The 14243-nt window shown below is 40.4% G+C and overlaps 1 protein-coding gene across 2 annotated transcripts in view; it reads right to left on the minus strand.

The window, feature by feature from the left end:
• The window catches only part of EPAS1 (endothelial PAS domain protein 1), a 260593-nt gene that overhangs the window by 19212 nt on the left and 227138 nt on the right, over nt 1-14243 (minus strand). For both annotated transcript variants that reach the window (XM_053712255.1, XM_053712256.1), the window contains exon 11: nt 3517-3630. In XM_053712255.1, the coding sequence (XP_053568230.1) occupies nt 3517-3630 (114 nt within the window). The remainder of the gene's footprint in view (nt 1-3516; nt 3631-14243) is intronic.

The raw sequence follows: 14243 nt of genomic DNA on the forward strand, positions 1-14243 counted from the left end.
CCTCAGGACTAGTCGCTCCCCCGCGTAACTGAACGGGCCATCCCATGCCTAGGGAACCCGGGTTGACGGAACACGAACACAATCTTAAGCAGACATCTGGAAGCTGTAGATGTGCCGACGCCATAAGAATTTGGATACGGAAATGTGCCGCAACCTCCGGAGGAAAGAAACCACCCTCCAGGGAAGGATAAGCATAATCTGGGTCACCCGCACGTGTAGCAACAGAAAGTGGTAGGGAATTCGCCACTCGAGGGACAGAACCCCCAGAGGCGGATGGCTCAGCGACCCCTTGATTCCCCAGTCCTGAGGAATTGGGCCCACTAGAACGGCCTTCGGAACATAACTGACTGTCATGCGTCATCTGGGCTGGTTTGTATTCCTCACAATAAGTAGAATCTGAATCAGAGACCACTTGAATCTCAACATCAGAGTCCTCCATAACTGTGAATGAATACAAAAAGTTTGAACTAAATTAGACAAATAAATCTAAACGGCACCTTACAACCCAATGGCTGGGGCACTCACGCACTCACCACCTCCTAGCACCAGACACCAGCGGGCCAGAATCTTTCCGTCGCCACACGGTCAGGAATGCGGAACTGGAGAGGCAAAAACGTGACCACGCCCGGTCACAAGGTAGGCCGTACAGTCCAAAAAAAGCGTGCCCGACCGTAAAGGCCACGTAACTACCTAGGCCGCTATGTTCCACAAGGCCTTAAGCCAAAGTAACACTACCCATAAGCAGGTCGAATCACATAACAAACATGATTAAAAAAACCTTGTTCAATAACCCCCCTTAGGAGATATTAACCCTTGATTCCAAGATACAAAAGGAGCCTCACTGAGACCCTGAGTTATAGTTAGTCCCGCAAGGTGGTAGCCTCTCGGGAAAAACATAATACAATAAATTCATGAGAAAGTAAAATGAAACAATATTACCGGAATCTACGCCGTGGAACAGGAACACGGCCCTTCAAGTGTGACAGATAGTAGCGTCGCCTCTGCCATGGACTTGAGAGAAGAAAGCAGGCGAAACTTGTCAACGCTTGTGGAGCTGTTAATATGAGTTGGGATGGTTTCGCAGAAAGAATCTCCATGCATCTCTGGAGTCTAACTTTCATCCATGCTCTCACTGAAAGGCTGACAGGAATACTTAAAACTCCAGTCCCTTGCCGAAGAGTACTACCCTTCATAAGAGACTATCGAAAACTTCTGACACTTCTCTGCCAACCTCCTGGGACGAAAGGCAAAGAATGACTGGGGGATGAGGGGAGTGGGCGGAGTATTTAAGCCTTTGGCTGGTGTGTCTTTGCCTCCTCCTGGTGGCCAGGTTCTTATTTCCCAAAAGTAATGAATGCAGCTGTGGACTCTTTCCATTTATGAAGAAAATGCAATTGTTTCTTTTGTTTTAATCAACAATTTTTAATATTTGGAGCAATCCCTCTGTTTTTTTACAATCTGTAAATAAAGTTTTAGTAATTCAACCACCAATATGTCCTTTTGTTACAAGGTCGGACATTTTGAATTTAAGAGTGCTATAAGCACCTAACTTTTTGTGCGTTATAATATTGATGAAATGAGAGACAGTCATAGAGGGTTGTAGGGATGGGCGAATGTTTCGCAACATTCGAAAAATGAAACTAATTTTAACACATTTGTTTGTTCGAATCGAATTTTGAATGTTTACATAACATTCTAACATTCGATTTTCGAATGTTCAGTTTCGAATTTTATGATTACATTCGAAAATATTAGTTTTGAAAAATTTGAATTTATATTTTTAATAGTATTTCTAATGCTTTCTTTAAATGTAATATTCGAATTATGCAATACTGTATTTGAATTCGAAAAATTTGAATTTATATGTTTGTAATAGTATTTCTAATGCTTTCTTTAAATGTAATATTCAAATTATGCAATATTCTATATAGAAACATTTGAAATTATATATTTGTATCTATTATGTATCAATTTACTAGATTCCCTACCACATGAACTATTGAACTTCTGACTAGTATTTGTTAAATAGAATGTTAAATTCGAAAATTTGAATGTGGACATTCGATATAATTATAAACATTCGAATTCGAAAGTGACATTCGAAAACTGTAAATAGCATTCGATTATAGAATTTTTAAGAATATTCGTTCTTATCAACATTCGGATTTATAATTCGAATTTCGGTAATAACATTCGTTCTAACATTCAAATTCGGAAATTTACACATTCGCCCATCCCTAGAGGGTTGTATTTGATTGGTTCAATTTGAATATTAGGAGATAGTTGTTTTGGTGTCCACTAGGCTATTTGGCCAACTATTTTACCATTTCACAGTATTCTGTTTCATCGCTTCATGTGCAAAACACAAAACAATACCTTCAAATGTTTATAATACATATATATATATATATATATATATATATATATATATATATATATATATATATATATATATAAATATATATATATATATATATATATATATATATATATGTGTGTGTGTGTGTGTGTGTGCGTGTGTGAATTTAAATCTGGCATTTTTACCAAAATATACACAGAAAAAAAGGTAAATATATGAGACCCAACCATTTCAATTCTGTAAAAAGTGGGACAGCTTGTTCCTAAAACCATTGCAAGGCACTATAACACATCTGCTTTATATTAATTTAGCTGGCAAAAAGAATGTGAGTAATACATGGGAGTCAAATTCTTCAGTACTTGTGTCCTGTGCCAAAGATGTGTCAGATGTAGCGCAAAAAAATAGATACTACAACCCTTTATATTTTACAGATTGCACAAAACAAATTGCATGTATGCACCATTAACCCTTTGGCTGCTAAGCCATTTCCCACCTGGGTGCTAATATTTTATTTTATTTTTTTTATTTTTGAATTTTTTAAAAACATTTTTTTTAACTTTTTTATTTTTTTTTACAGACCCCCAAGACTTACACTGTTGGAAAGGTTAAGCGATTACCTTTCCAACAATGGGTCTGTAGGTGCTTAGATGCCTGAGATACAGGCTTCTAAGCAGCATTCCCCCTCCTCCTATACTTAACTTTGTTAAGTATAAATAAAGTTGCGCAGTGACGTCATCACATAATTGCGCGTGATGTCACTGCGCATCACATGAAGCCCCGGCGATGCCTGTCACTCTACAGGCACGATTGCCGGGGTAGGAGCATTAAGGAGCCCCCAGATCTCCCTCAAGGTGGGAAAGTGCTAGTGACGGCTCTGAGCCGTCATTAGCACCAGAGTGAGAAACTCTGTGACGGCTCAGAGCCGTCATTAGCAGTCAAAGGGTTAATAGGCCATGTGTTAGAGAAAAAAATCTTCCAATCCAACAGCTGCTTAGACAATTTGCAGCATTTCTATTGGTTGCAGATTTTGCTTTTTGATATCTCTAGTGAGCAAGAGATAAAGCACAATTTTAACACAAAAACAAGAGGCATTTAATGCCCCTTTAAAAGAAAGCCTCATCAAGAATAAGGGGTCGTTTTGTTATATTATAACATACCTGAGAAGTATTACATTTATTTTTTGCTTCTGTATCCATAGCAAAAAGCTTTTCAATCAACTCAATCTTGAGATCTTCATCCAAAGAAGTATAATATTCTCCTGGACTGTTAGGCTAGAATACATAACAATTTAAGAAAGTCGTGAGAAAATATTGCAAAAATTAAAGTCTAGATTATAAGTGGAGTGCTATTTAGAGCTTTTCGCTATAGCGCTAATTGCACAAGATGTAAACTTTTTGTGCGTGTCGGGTTTCGCTGGTATTACACGAGTGCGCATTCACATTGCTGATAACTTGTAATACCAGCGCACATTAGTGTGCGCAGGTATTACTCAGTGAATATATCGATATTCATGAAAGCGTTATCTAGCGTTCCACTTGTAATCAGTCCCTAAATATAGGAATAAAGATGCTATCAAGCTGTCAAACTTGTTCTAAGTGTACTGCAATCAAATTATAAACAAGTGGTCATTTAAAACCAGCCCTAGCAGCTTTAGTTAAGGATTTAAGATGTATAATTATTTATGCAAATTTATGTTAATGAGCATGGCCAGTATTTTTTTATTCTTTCAGAAAAGGTGTCGGCACTATACAAAGTATGAGACAAACACAAGTTTAACACAAAAGTAAGATCCTTTTAAGAACTATCCCATGTTGTGATTTCCTGTATTATAAGGCATAAGCTGTTCTGTTCTACAACTGGGAATTTGCAACCTTTCCTAATATTAAAAAAATAATAATAAGAGAGTAAAACACATAGGGCCTAGATTTGGAGTTTTGTCGGTAAACACCCGCGAAGCTAACGCCGGCTTTTTTCTGGCCGCACCATAAAAATAACTCTGGTATTGAGAGTCCACATAAAGGCTGCGTTAGGCTCCAAAAAAGGAGCGTAGAGCATATTTAACGCAGCTTCAACTCTCAATACCAGAGTTGCTTACGCAAGCGGCCAGCCTCAAAAACGTGCTCGTGCACGATTCTCCCATAGAAAACAATGGGGCTGTTTGAGCTGAAAAAAAACCTAACACCTGCAAAAAAGCCGCGTTCAGCTCCTAATGCAGCCCCATTGTTTGCTATGCGGAAACACTTCCTACGTCTGCACCTAACACTCTAACATGTACCCCGAGTCTAAACACCCCTAACCTTACACTTATTAACCCCTATTCTTCCGCCCCCGCTATCGCTGACCCCTGCATATTATTATTAACCCCTAATCTGCCGCTCCGTAAACCGCCGCTACTTACATTATCCCTATGTACCCCTAATCTGCTGCCCTAACATCGCCGACCCCTATATTATATTTATTAACCCCTAATCTGCCCCCCACAACGTCGCCTCCACCTGCCTACACTTATTAACCCCTAATCTGCCGACCGCACCGCACCGCTATTATTATAAAGTTATTAACCCCTAATCCGCCTCACTAACCCTATAATAAATAGTATTAACCCCTAATCTGCCCTCCCTAACATCGCCGACACCTAACTTCAAACATTAACCCCTAATCTGCCGACTGGAGCTCACCGCTATTCTAATAAATGTATTAACCCCTAAAGCTAAGTCTAACCCTAACACTAACACCCCCCTAAGTTAAATATAATTTAAATCTAACGAAATTAATTAACTAAGTTACAATTAAACCTAACACTACACTATCAATAAATTAATTAAACTACCTACAATTACCTACAATTAAACCTAACACTACACTATCAATAAATTAATTAAATACAATTCCTACAAATAAATACAATTAAATAAACTAGCTAAAGTACAAAAAATAAAAAAGAACTAAGTTACAAAAAATAAAAAAAATATTTACAAACATAAGAAAAATATTACAACAATTTTAAACTAATTACACCTACTCTAAGCCCCCTAATAAAATAACAAAGCCCCCCAAAATAAAAAAATGCCCTACCCCATTCTAAATTACTAATGTTCAAAGCTCTTTTACCTTACCAGCCCTGAACAGGGCCCTTTGCGGGGCATGCCCCAAGAAATTCAGCTCTTTTGCCTGTAAAAAAAAACATACAATACCCCCCCCAACATTACAACCCACCACCCACATACCCCTAATCTAACCCAAACCCCCCCTTAAATAAACCTAACACTAAGCCCCTGAAGATCATCCTACCTTGTCTTCACCTCACCGGGTATCACACCGATCCGTCCAGAAGAGCTCCTCCGATGTCCTGATCCAAGCCCAAGTGGGGGGCTGAAGAGGTCCATGATCCGGCTGAAGTCTTCATCCAAGCGCGGCAGAAGAGGTCTTCCATCCGAATGAAGTCTTCATCCAAGCGGCATCCATCCGGAGCGAAGCGGCAGCATCCTGAAGACCTCCGACGCGGAACATCCATCCTGGCCAACGACTGAACGACGAATGATGGTTCCTTTAAATGACGTCATCCAAGATGGCGTCCCTCGAATTCCGATTGGCTGATAGGATTCTATCAGCCAATCGGAATTAAGGTAGGAATATTCTGATTGGCTGATGGAATCAGCCAATCAGAATCAAGTTCAATCCGATTGGCTGATCCAATCAGCCAATCAGATTGAGCTCGCATTCTATTGGCTGTTCCGATCAGCCAATAGAATGTGAGCTCAATCTGATTGGCTGATCGGATCAGCCAATCGGATTGAACTTGATTCTGATTGGCTGACTCCATCAGCCAATCAGAATATTCCTACCTTAATTCCGATTGGCTGATAGAATCCTATCAGCCAATCGGAATTCGAGGGACGCCATCTTGGATGACGTCATTTAAAGGAACCGTCATTCGTCGTTCAGTCGTCGGCCAGGATGGATGTTCCGCGTTGGAGGTCTTCAGGATCCTGCCGCTCTGCTCCGGATGGATGACCATAGAAGATCCCGCTTGGATGAAGACTTCAATCGGATGGAAGACCTCTTCTGCCCCGCTTGGATGAAGACTTCAGCCGGATCATGGACCTCTTCAGCCCCCCGCTTGGGCTTGGATCAGGACATCGGAGGAGCTCTTCTGGACAGATCGGTGAACCCGGTGAGGTGAAGACAAGGTAGGAAGATCTTCAGGGGCTTAGTGTTAGGTTTATTTAAGGGGGGTTTGGGTTAGGGCAAAAGAGCTGAACTTCTTGGGGCATGCCCCGCAAAGGGCCCTGTTCAGGGCTGGTAAGGTAAAAGAGCTTTGAACTTTAGTAATTTAGAATAGGGTAGGGCATTTTTTTATTTTGGGGGGCTTTGTTATTTTATTAGGGGGCTTAGAGTAGGTGTAATTAGTTTAAAATTGTTGTAATATTTTTCTTATGATTGTAAATATTTTTTTATTTTTTGTAACTTAGTTCTTTTTATTTTTTGTACTTTAGCTAGTTTATTTAATTGTATTTATTTGTAGGAATTGTATTTAATTAATTTATTGATAGTGTAGTGTTAGGTTAATTGTAGGTAATTGTAGGTAGTTTATTTAATTAATTTATTGATAGTGTAGTGTTAGGTTTAATTGTAACTTAGGTTAGGATTTATTTTACAGGTAATTTTGTAATTATTTTAACTATTTTAGCTATTAAATAGTTCTTAACTATTTAATAGCTATTGTACCTGGTTAAAATAAATACAAAGTTACCTGTAAAATAAATATTAATCCTAAAATAGCTATAATATAATTATAATTTATATTGTAGCCATATTAGGATTTATTTTACAGGTAAGTATTTAGCTTTAAATAGGAATAATTTATTTAATAAGAGTTAATTTATTTTGTTAGATTTAAATTATATTTAACTTAGGGGGGTGTTAGTGTTAGGGTTAGACTTAGCTTTAGGGGTTAATACATTTATTAGAATAGAAGTGAGCTCCAGTCGGCAGATTAGGGGTTAATGTTTGAAGTTAGGTGTCGGCGATGTTAGGGAGGGCAGATTAGGGGTTAATAAGTGTAGGTAGGTGGCTGCAACGTTGTGGGGGACAGGTTAGGAGTTAATAAATATAATATAGGGGTCGGCGGTGTTAGGGGCAGCAGATTAGGGGTACATAAGTATAACGTAGGTGGCGGTCGGCAGATTAGGGGTTAAAAAATTTAATCGAGTGTCGGCGATGTGGGGGGACCTCGGTTTAGGGGTACATAGGTAGTTTATGGGTGTTAGTGTACTTTAGGGCACAGTAGTTAAGAGCTTTATAAACCGGCATTAGCCCAGAAAGCTCTTAACTACTGACTTTTTTCCTGCGGCTGGAGTTTTGTCGTTAGATGTCTAACGCTCACTTCAGACACGACTCTAAATACCGGAGTTAGAAAGATCCCATTGAAAAACAGAATTTATGCTTACCTGATAAATTACTTTCTCCAACTGTGTGTCCGGTCCACGGCGTCATCCTTACTTGTGGGATATTCTCTTCCCCAACAGGAAATGGCAAAGAGTCCCAGCAAAGCTGGTCACATGATCCCTCCTAGGCTCCGCCCACCCCAGTCATTCGACCGACGGACAGGAGGAAATATATATAGGAGAAACCATATGATACCGTGGTGACTGTAGTTAGAGAAAATAATTCATCAGACCTGATTAAAAAACCAGGGCGGGCCGTGGACCGGACACACAGTTGGAGAAAGTAATTTATCAGGTAAGCATAAATTCTGTTTTCTCCAACATTGGTGTGTCCGGTCCACGGCGTCATCCTTACTTGTGGGAACCAATACCAAAGCTTTAGGACACGGATGAAGGGAGGGAGCAAATCAGGTCACCTAAATGGAAGGCACCACGGCTTGCAAAACCTTTCTCCCAAAAATAGCCTCCGAAGAAGCAAAAGTATCAAATTTGTAAAATTTGGCAAAAGTGTGCAGTGAAGACCAAGTCGCTGCCTTACATATCTGGTCAACAGAAGCCTCGTTCTTGAAGGCCCATGTGGAAGCCACAGCCCTAGTGGAGTGAGCTGTGATTGTTTCAGGAGGCTGCCGTCCGGCAGTCTCATAAGCCAATCGGATAATGCTTTTAAGCCAAAAGGAAAGAGAGGTAGAAGTCGCTTTTTGACCTCTCCTTTTATCAGAATAAACAACAAACAAGGAAGATGTTTGTCTGAAATCTTTAGTAGCCTCTAAATAGAATTTTAGAGCACGGACTACGTCCAAATTGTGTAACAAACGTTCCTTCTTTGAAACTGGATTCGGACACAAAGAAGGTACAACTATCTCCTGGTTAATATTTTTGTTGGAAACAACTTTCGGAAGAAAACCAGGCTTAGTACGCAAAACCACCTTATCTGCATGGAACACCAGATAGGGCGGAGAACACTGCAGAGCAGATAACTCTGAAACTCTTCTAGCAGAAGAAATTGCAACCAAAAACAAAACTTTCCAAGATAATAACTTAATATCTACGGAATGTAAGGGTTCAAACGGAACCCCATGAAGAACTGAAAGAACTAGATTTAGACTCCAGGGAGGAGTCAAAGGTCTGTAAACAGGCTTGATCCTAACCAGAGCCTGAACAAATGCTTGAACATCTGGCACAGCTGCCAGTCTTTTGTGAAGTAAAACAGATAAAGCAGAGATCTGTCCCTTCAGAGAACTTGCAGATAATCCTTTCTCCAAACCTTCTTGTAGAAAGGATAGAATCTTAGGAATTTTTATCTTGTTCCATGGGAATCCTTTAGATTCACACCAACAGATATATTTTTTCCATATTTTATGGTAAATTTTTCTAGTTACAGGCTTTCTAGCCTGAATCAGAGTATCTATTACAGAATCTGAAAACCCACGCTTTGATAAAATCAAGCGTTCAATCTCCAAGCCGTGAGTTGGAGGGAAACCAGATTCGGATGTTCGAATGGACCCTGAACAAGAAGGTCCTGTCTCAAAGGTAGCTTCCATGGTGGAGCCGATGACATATTCACCAGGTCTGCATACCAAGTCCTGCGTGGCCACGCAGGAGCTATCAAGATCACCGAGGCCCTCTCCTGATTGATCCTGGCTACCAGCCTGGGGATGAGAGGAAACGGTGGGAATACATAAGCTAGGTTGAAGGTCCAAGGTGCTACTAGTGCATCTACTAGGGTCGCCTTGGGATCCCTGGATCTGGACCCGTAGCAAGGAACCTTGAAGTTCTGACGAGACGCCATCAGATCCATGTATGGAATGCCCCATAATTGAGTTATTTGGGCAAAGATTTCCGGATGGAGTTCCCACTCCCCCGGATGGAATGTCTGACGACTCAGAAAATCCGCTTCCCAATTTTCCACTCCTGGGATGTGGATCGCAGACAAGTGGCAGGAGTGATCCTCCGCCCATTGAATTATCTTGGTCACTTCTTTCATCGCCAGGGAAGTCCTTGTTCCCCCCTGATGATTGATATATGCAACGGTCGTCATGTTGTCTGACTGAAACCTTATGAATTTGGCCTTTGCTAGTTGAGGCCAAGCTCTGAGAGCATTGAATATCGCTCTCAGTTCCAGAATGTTTATCGGGAGAAGAGACTCTTCCCGAGACCATAGACCCTGAGCTTTCAGGGATTCCCAGACCGCGCCCCAGCCCACTAGGCTGGCGTCGGTCGTGACAATGACCCACTCTGGTCTGCGGAAGCTCATTCCCTGTGACAGATTGTCCAGGGTCAGCCACCAACGGAGTGAATCTCTGGTCTTTTGATCTACTTGAATCGTCGGAGACAAGTCTGTATAATCCCCATTCCACTGTCTGAGCATGCACAGTTGTAATGGTCTTAGATGAATTTGTGCAAAAGGAACTATGTCCATTGTTGCAACCATCAATCCTATTACTTCCATGCACTGCGCTATGGAAGGACGAGGAACAGAATGAAGTACTTGACAAGAGCTTAGAAGTTTTGATTTTCTGACCTCTGTCAGAAAAATCCTCATTTCTAAGGAATCTATTATTGTTCCCAAGAAGGGAACTCTTGTTGACGGGGACAGAGAACTTTTTTCTTTGTTCACCTTCCATCCGTGAGATCTGAGAAAGGCTAGGACGATGTCCGTATGAGCCTTTGCTTTTGACAGGGACGACGCTTGAATCAGGATGTCGTCCAAGTAAGGTACTACTGCAATGCCCCTTGGTCTTAGAACCGCTAGAAGGGACCCTAGTACCTTTGTGAAAATCCTTGGAGCAGTGGCTAATCCAAATGGAAGTGCCACAAACTGGTAATGCTTGTCCAGAAAAGCGAACCTTAGGAACTGATGATGTTCCTTGTGGATAGGAATATGTAGGTACGCATCCTTTAAATCCACGGTAGTCATAAATTGATTTTCCTGGATAGTAGGTAGGATCGTTCGAATAGTTTCCATTTTGAACGATGGTACCCTGAGAAATTTGTTTAGGATCTTTAGATCCAAAATTGGTCTGAATGTTCCCTCTTTTTTGGGAACTATGAACAGATTGGAATAAAATCCCATTCCTTGTTCTCTTATTGGAACTGGATGTATCACTCCCATCTTTAACAGGTCTTCTACACAATGTAAGAATGCCTGTCTCTTTATTTGGTTTGAAGATAATTGAGACCTGTGGAACCTTCCCCTTGGGGGTAGTTCCTTGAATTCCAGGAGATAACCTTGAGAAACTATTTCTAGCGCCCAAGGATCCTGAACATCTCTTGCCCAAGCCTGAGCAAAGAGAGAAAGTCTGCCCCGACTAGATCCGGTCCCGGATCGGGGGCTATCCCTTCATGCTGTTTTGGTAGCAGTGGTAGGCTTCTTGGCCTGCTTACCCTTGTTCCAGCCTTGCATTGGTTTCCAGGCTGGTTTGGGTTGTGAAGTATTACCCTCTTGCTTAGAGGATACAGAATTAGAGACTGATCCGTTTCTGCGAAAGGGACGAAAATTAGGCTTATTATTAGCCTTAAAAGACCTATCCTGTGGGAGGGCGTGGCCCTTTCCCCCAGTGATGTCTGAAATAATCTCTTTCAAATCAGGTCCAAATAATGTTTTACCTTTGAAAGGAATGTTAAGCAATTTTGTCTTGGAAGACACATCCGCTGACCAAGACTTTAGCCAAAGCACTCTGCGCGCCACGACAGCAAACCCTGAATTTTTCGCCGCTAATCTAGCTAATTGCAAAGCGGCATCTAAAACAAAAGACTTAGCCAATTTAAGTGCTTGAACTCTGTCCATGACCTCCTCATACGAAGATTCTTTACTGAGCGATTTTTCTAGTTCCTCGAACCAGAAACACGCTGCCGTAGTGACAGGAACAATGCATGAAATTGGTTGTAGAAGGTAACCTTGCTGAACAAAAATCTTTTTAAGCAAACCCTCTAATTTCTTATCCATAGGATCTTTGAAAGCACAACTATCTTCGATAGGAATAGTAGTGCGTTTGTTTAGAGTAGAAACCGCCCCCTCGACCTTGGGGACTGTCTGCCATAAGTCCTTTCTGGGGTCGACTATAGGAAATAATTTCTTAAATATAGGGGGGGGGGGGGAACAAAAGGTATGCCGGGCCTTTCCCACTCTTTATTTACTATGTCCGCCACCCGCTTGGGTATAGGAAAAGCGTCGGGGGGCACCGGAACCTCTAGGAACTTGTCCATCTTACATAATTTCTCTGGAATGACCAAATTGTCACAATCATCCAGAGTAGATAACACCTCCTTAAGCAGTGCGCGGAGATGTTCTAATTTAAATTTAAATGTCACAACATCAGGTTCAGCTTGATGAGAAATTTTTCCTGAATCTGAAATTCCTCCATCAGACAAAACCTCCCTCATGGCCCCTTGAGATTGGTGTGAGGGTATGACAGAACAATTATCATCAGCGTCCTCTTGCTCTTCAGTGTTTAAAACAGAGCAATCGCGCTTTCTCTGATAAGTAGGCATTTTGGATAAAAGATTTGCTATGGAGTTATCCATTACACCCGTTAATTGTTGCATGGTAATAAGTATTGGCGCACTAGATGTACTAGGGGCCTCCTGTGTGGGCATAACTGGTGTAGACACAGTAGGGGATGATGTAGTATCATGTTTACTCCCCTCATTTGAGGAATCATCTTGGGCAATATCATTATCTGTTGCATTACTGTCCTTACTTTGTTTGGACACTATGGCACAATTATCACATAAATTTAAATGGGGAGACACATTGGCTTTCATACATATAGAACATAGCTTATCTGATGGTACAGACATGTTAAACAGGCTTAAACTTGTCAACAAAGCACAAAAAACGTTTTAAAATAAAACCGTTACTGTCACTTTAAATTTCAAACTGAAAACACTTTATTACTGAATATGTGAAAAAGTATGAAGGAATTGTTCAAAATTCACCAAAATTTCACCACAGTGTCTTAAAGCATTAAAAGTATTGCACACCAAATTTCAGAGCTTTAACCCTTAAATTAACGGAACCGGAGCCGTTTTTACATTTAACCACTATACAGTCCCAGAATGAGGCTCTGTCTATAACTAGAAAGGCCCCCATCTGAAAAAGGTGTCCAACACAGTGCCTGCCGTTTTTCTAAACGTTCCCCAAGATTATAATACCAATAATTAGTTAGAATCTGCATAATATGCCTAGTAAAGCAATTGTTTTAGCCCAGAAAAATGTCTACCAGTTTTGAAGCCCTTTTTGAAGCCCTTTATTCTTTTATGTTTAACTAAGAAAATGGCTTACCGGTCCCCATGAGGGGAAATGACAGCCTTCCAGCATTACATGGTCTTGTTAGAAATATGGCTAGTCATACCTTAAGCAGAAAAGACTGCTAACTGTTTCCCCCAACTTAAGTTACTTCATCTCAACAGTCCTGTGTGGAAACAGCAATCGATTTTAGTTACTGTCTGCTAAAATCATCTTCCTCTTACAAACAGAAATCTTCATCCTTTTCTGTTTCAGAGTAAATAGTACATACCAGCACTATTTTAAAATAACAAACACTTGATAGAAGAATAAAACTACATTTAAACACCAAAAAACTCTTAACCATCTCCGTGGAGATGTTGCCTGTGCAACGGCAAAGAGAATGACTGGGGTGGGCGGAGCCTAGGAGGGATCATGTGACCAGCTTTGCTGGGACTCTTTGCCATTTCCTGTTGGGGAAGAGAATATCCCACAAGTAAGGATGACGCCGTGGACCGGACACACCAATGTTGGAGAAAGATAGGATACGCAATTGACGTAAGGGGATCTGCGGTATGGAAAAGTCGCGGCTGAAAAGTGAGCGTTAGACCCTTTTTTGAGTGACTCCAAATACCAGAGGTAGCCTAAAACCAGCGTTAGGAGCCTCTAACGCTGGTTTTCACGGCTAACGCCAAACTCCAAATCTAGGCCATAGTTACCATGGAACATTTGTGCAAAAATAAAATGTGTCTTGAAAACCCCAAAAAATTATTTTATGATTCAGACATACAAGTTTTTTGCTTTTTTTTTAAATTCCAATTACAAATGTTTAACATTGTTAAAATATTCATGCAAAACTGTTCCATAGTCATATTCATTCCTCAACCTATCAACTTTTCAACAAAGGATACTAAGGGTACAAAGTAAATCTGTTAATCGAAGTATATTTTTTAAATTGTATGATCTATATGAATCATGAAAGAAAAAAATGTGGGTTTATTGTTCCAATAACATTTCCCTTTAAGTAACATTCCCAGACTGTCAGCATTGAAAGATATTTTGGAGGCTCAACAAGATTCACATTGAAACATATTTTATCAATTGTCCTATAACAATAAACATTTTATATTTTTGTTAAAATATCATTTAAATTGTAGGTTATTTAAAACCACAAAGTTATCTTTTATTATTTCACAGGTTGTTATATTTT

The sequence above is a fragment of the Bombina bombina genome, chromosome 4 (assembly GCF_027579735.1).
Source record: "Bombina bombina isolate aBomBom1 chromosome 4, aBomBom1.pri, whole genome shotgun sequence".
In the NCBI taxonomy this organism is placed as follows: Eukaryota; Metazoa; Chordata; class Amphibia; order Anura; family Bombinatoridae; genus Bombina; species Bombina bombina.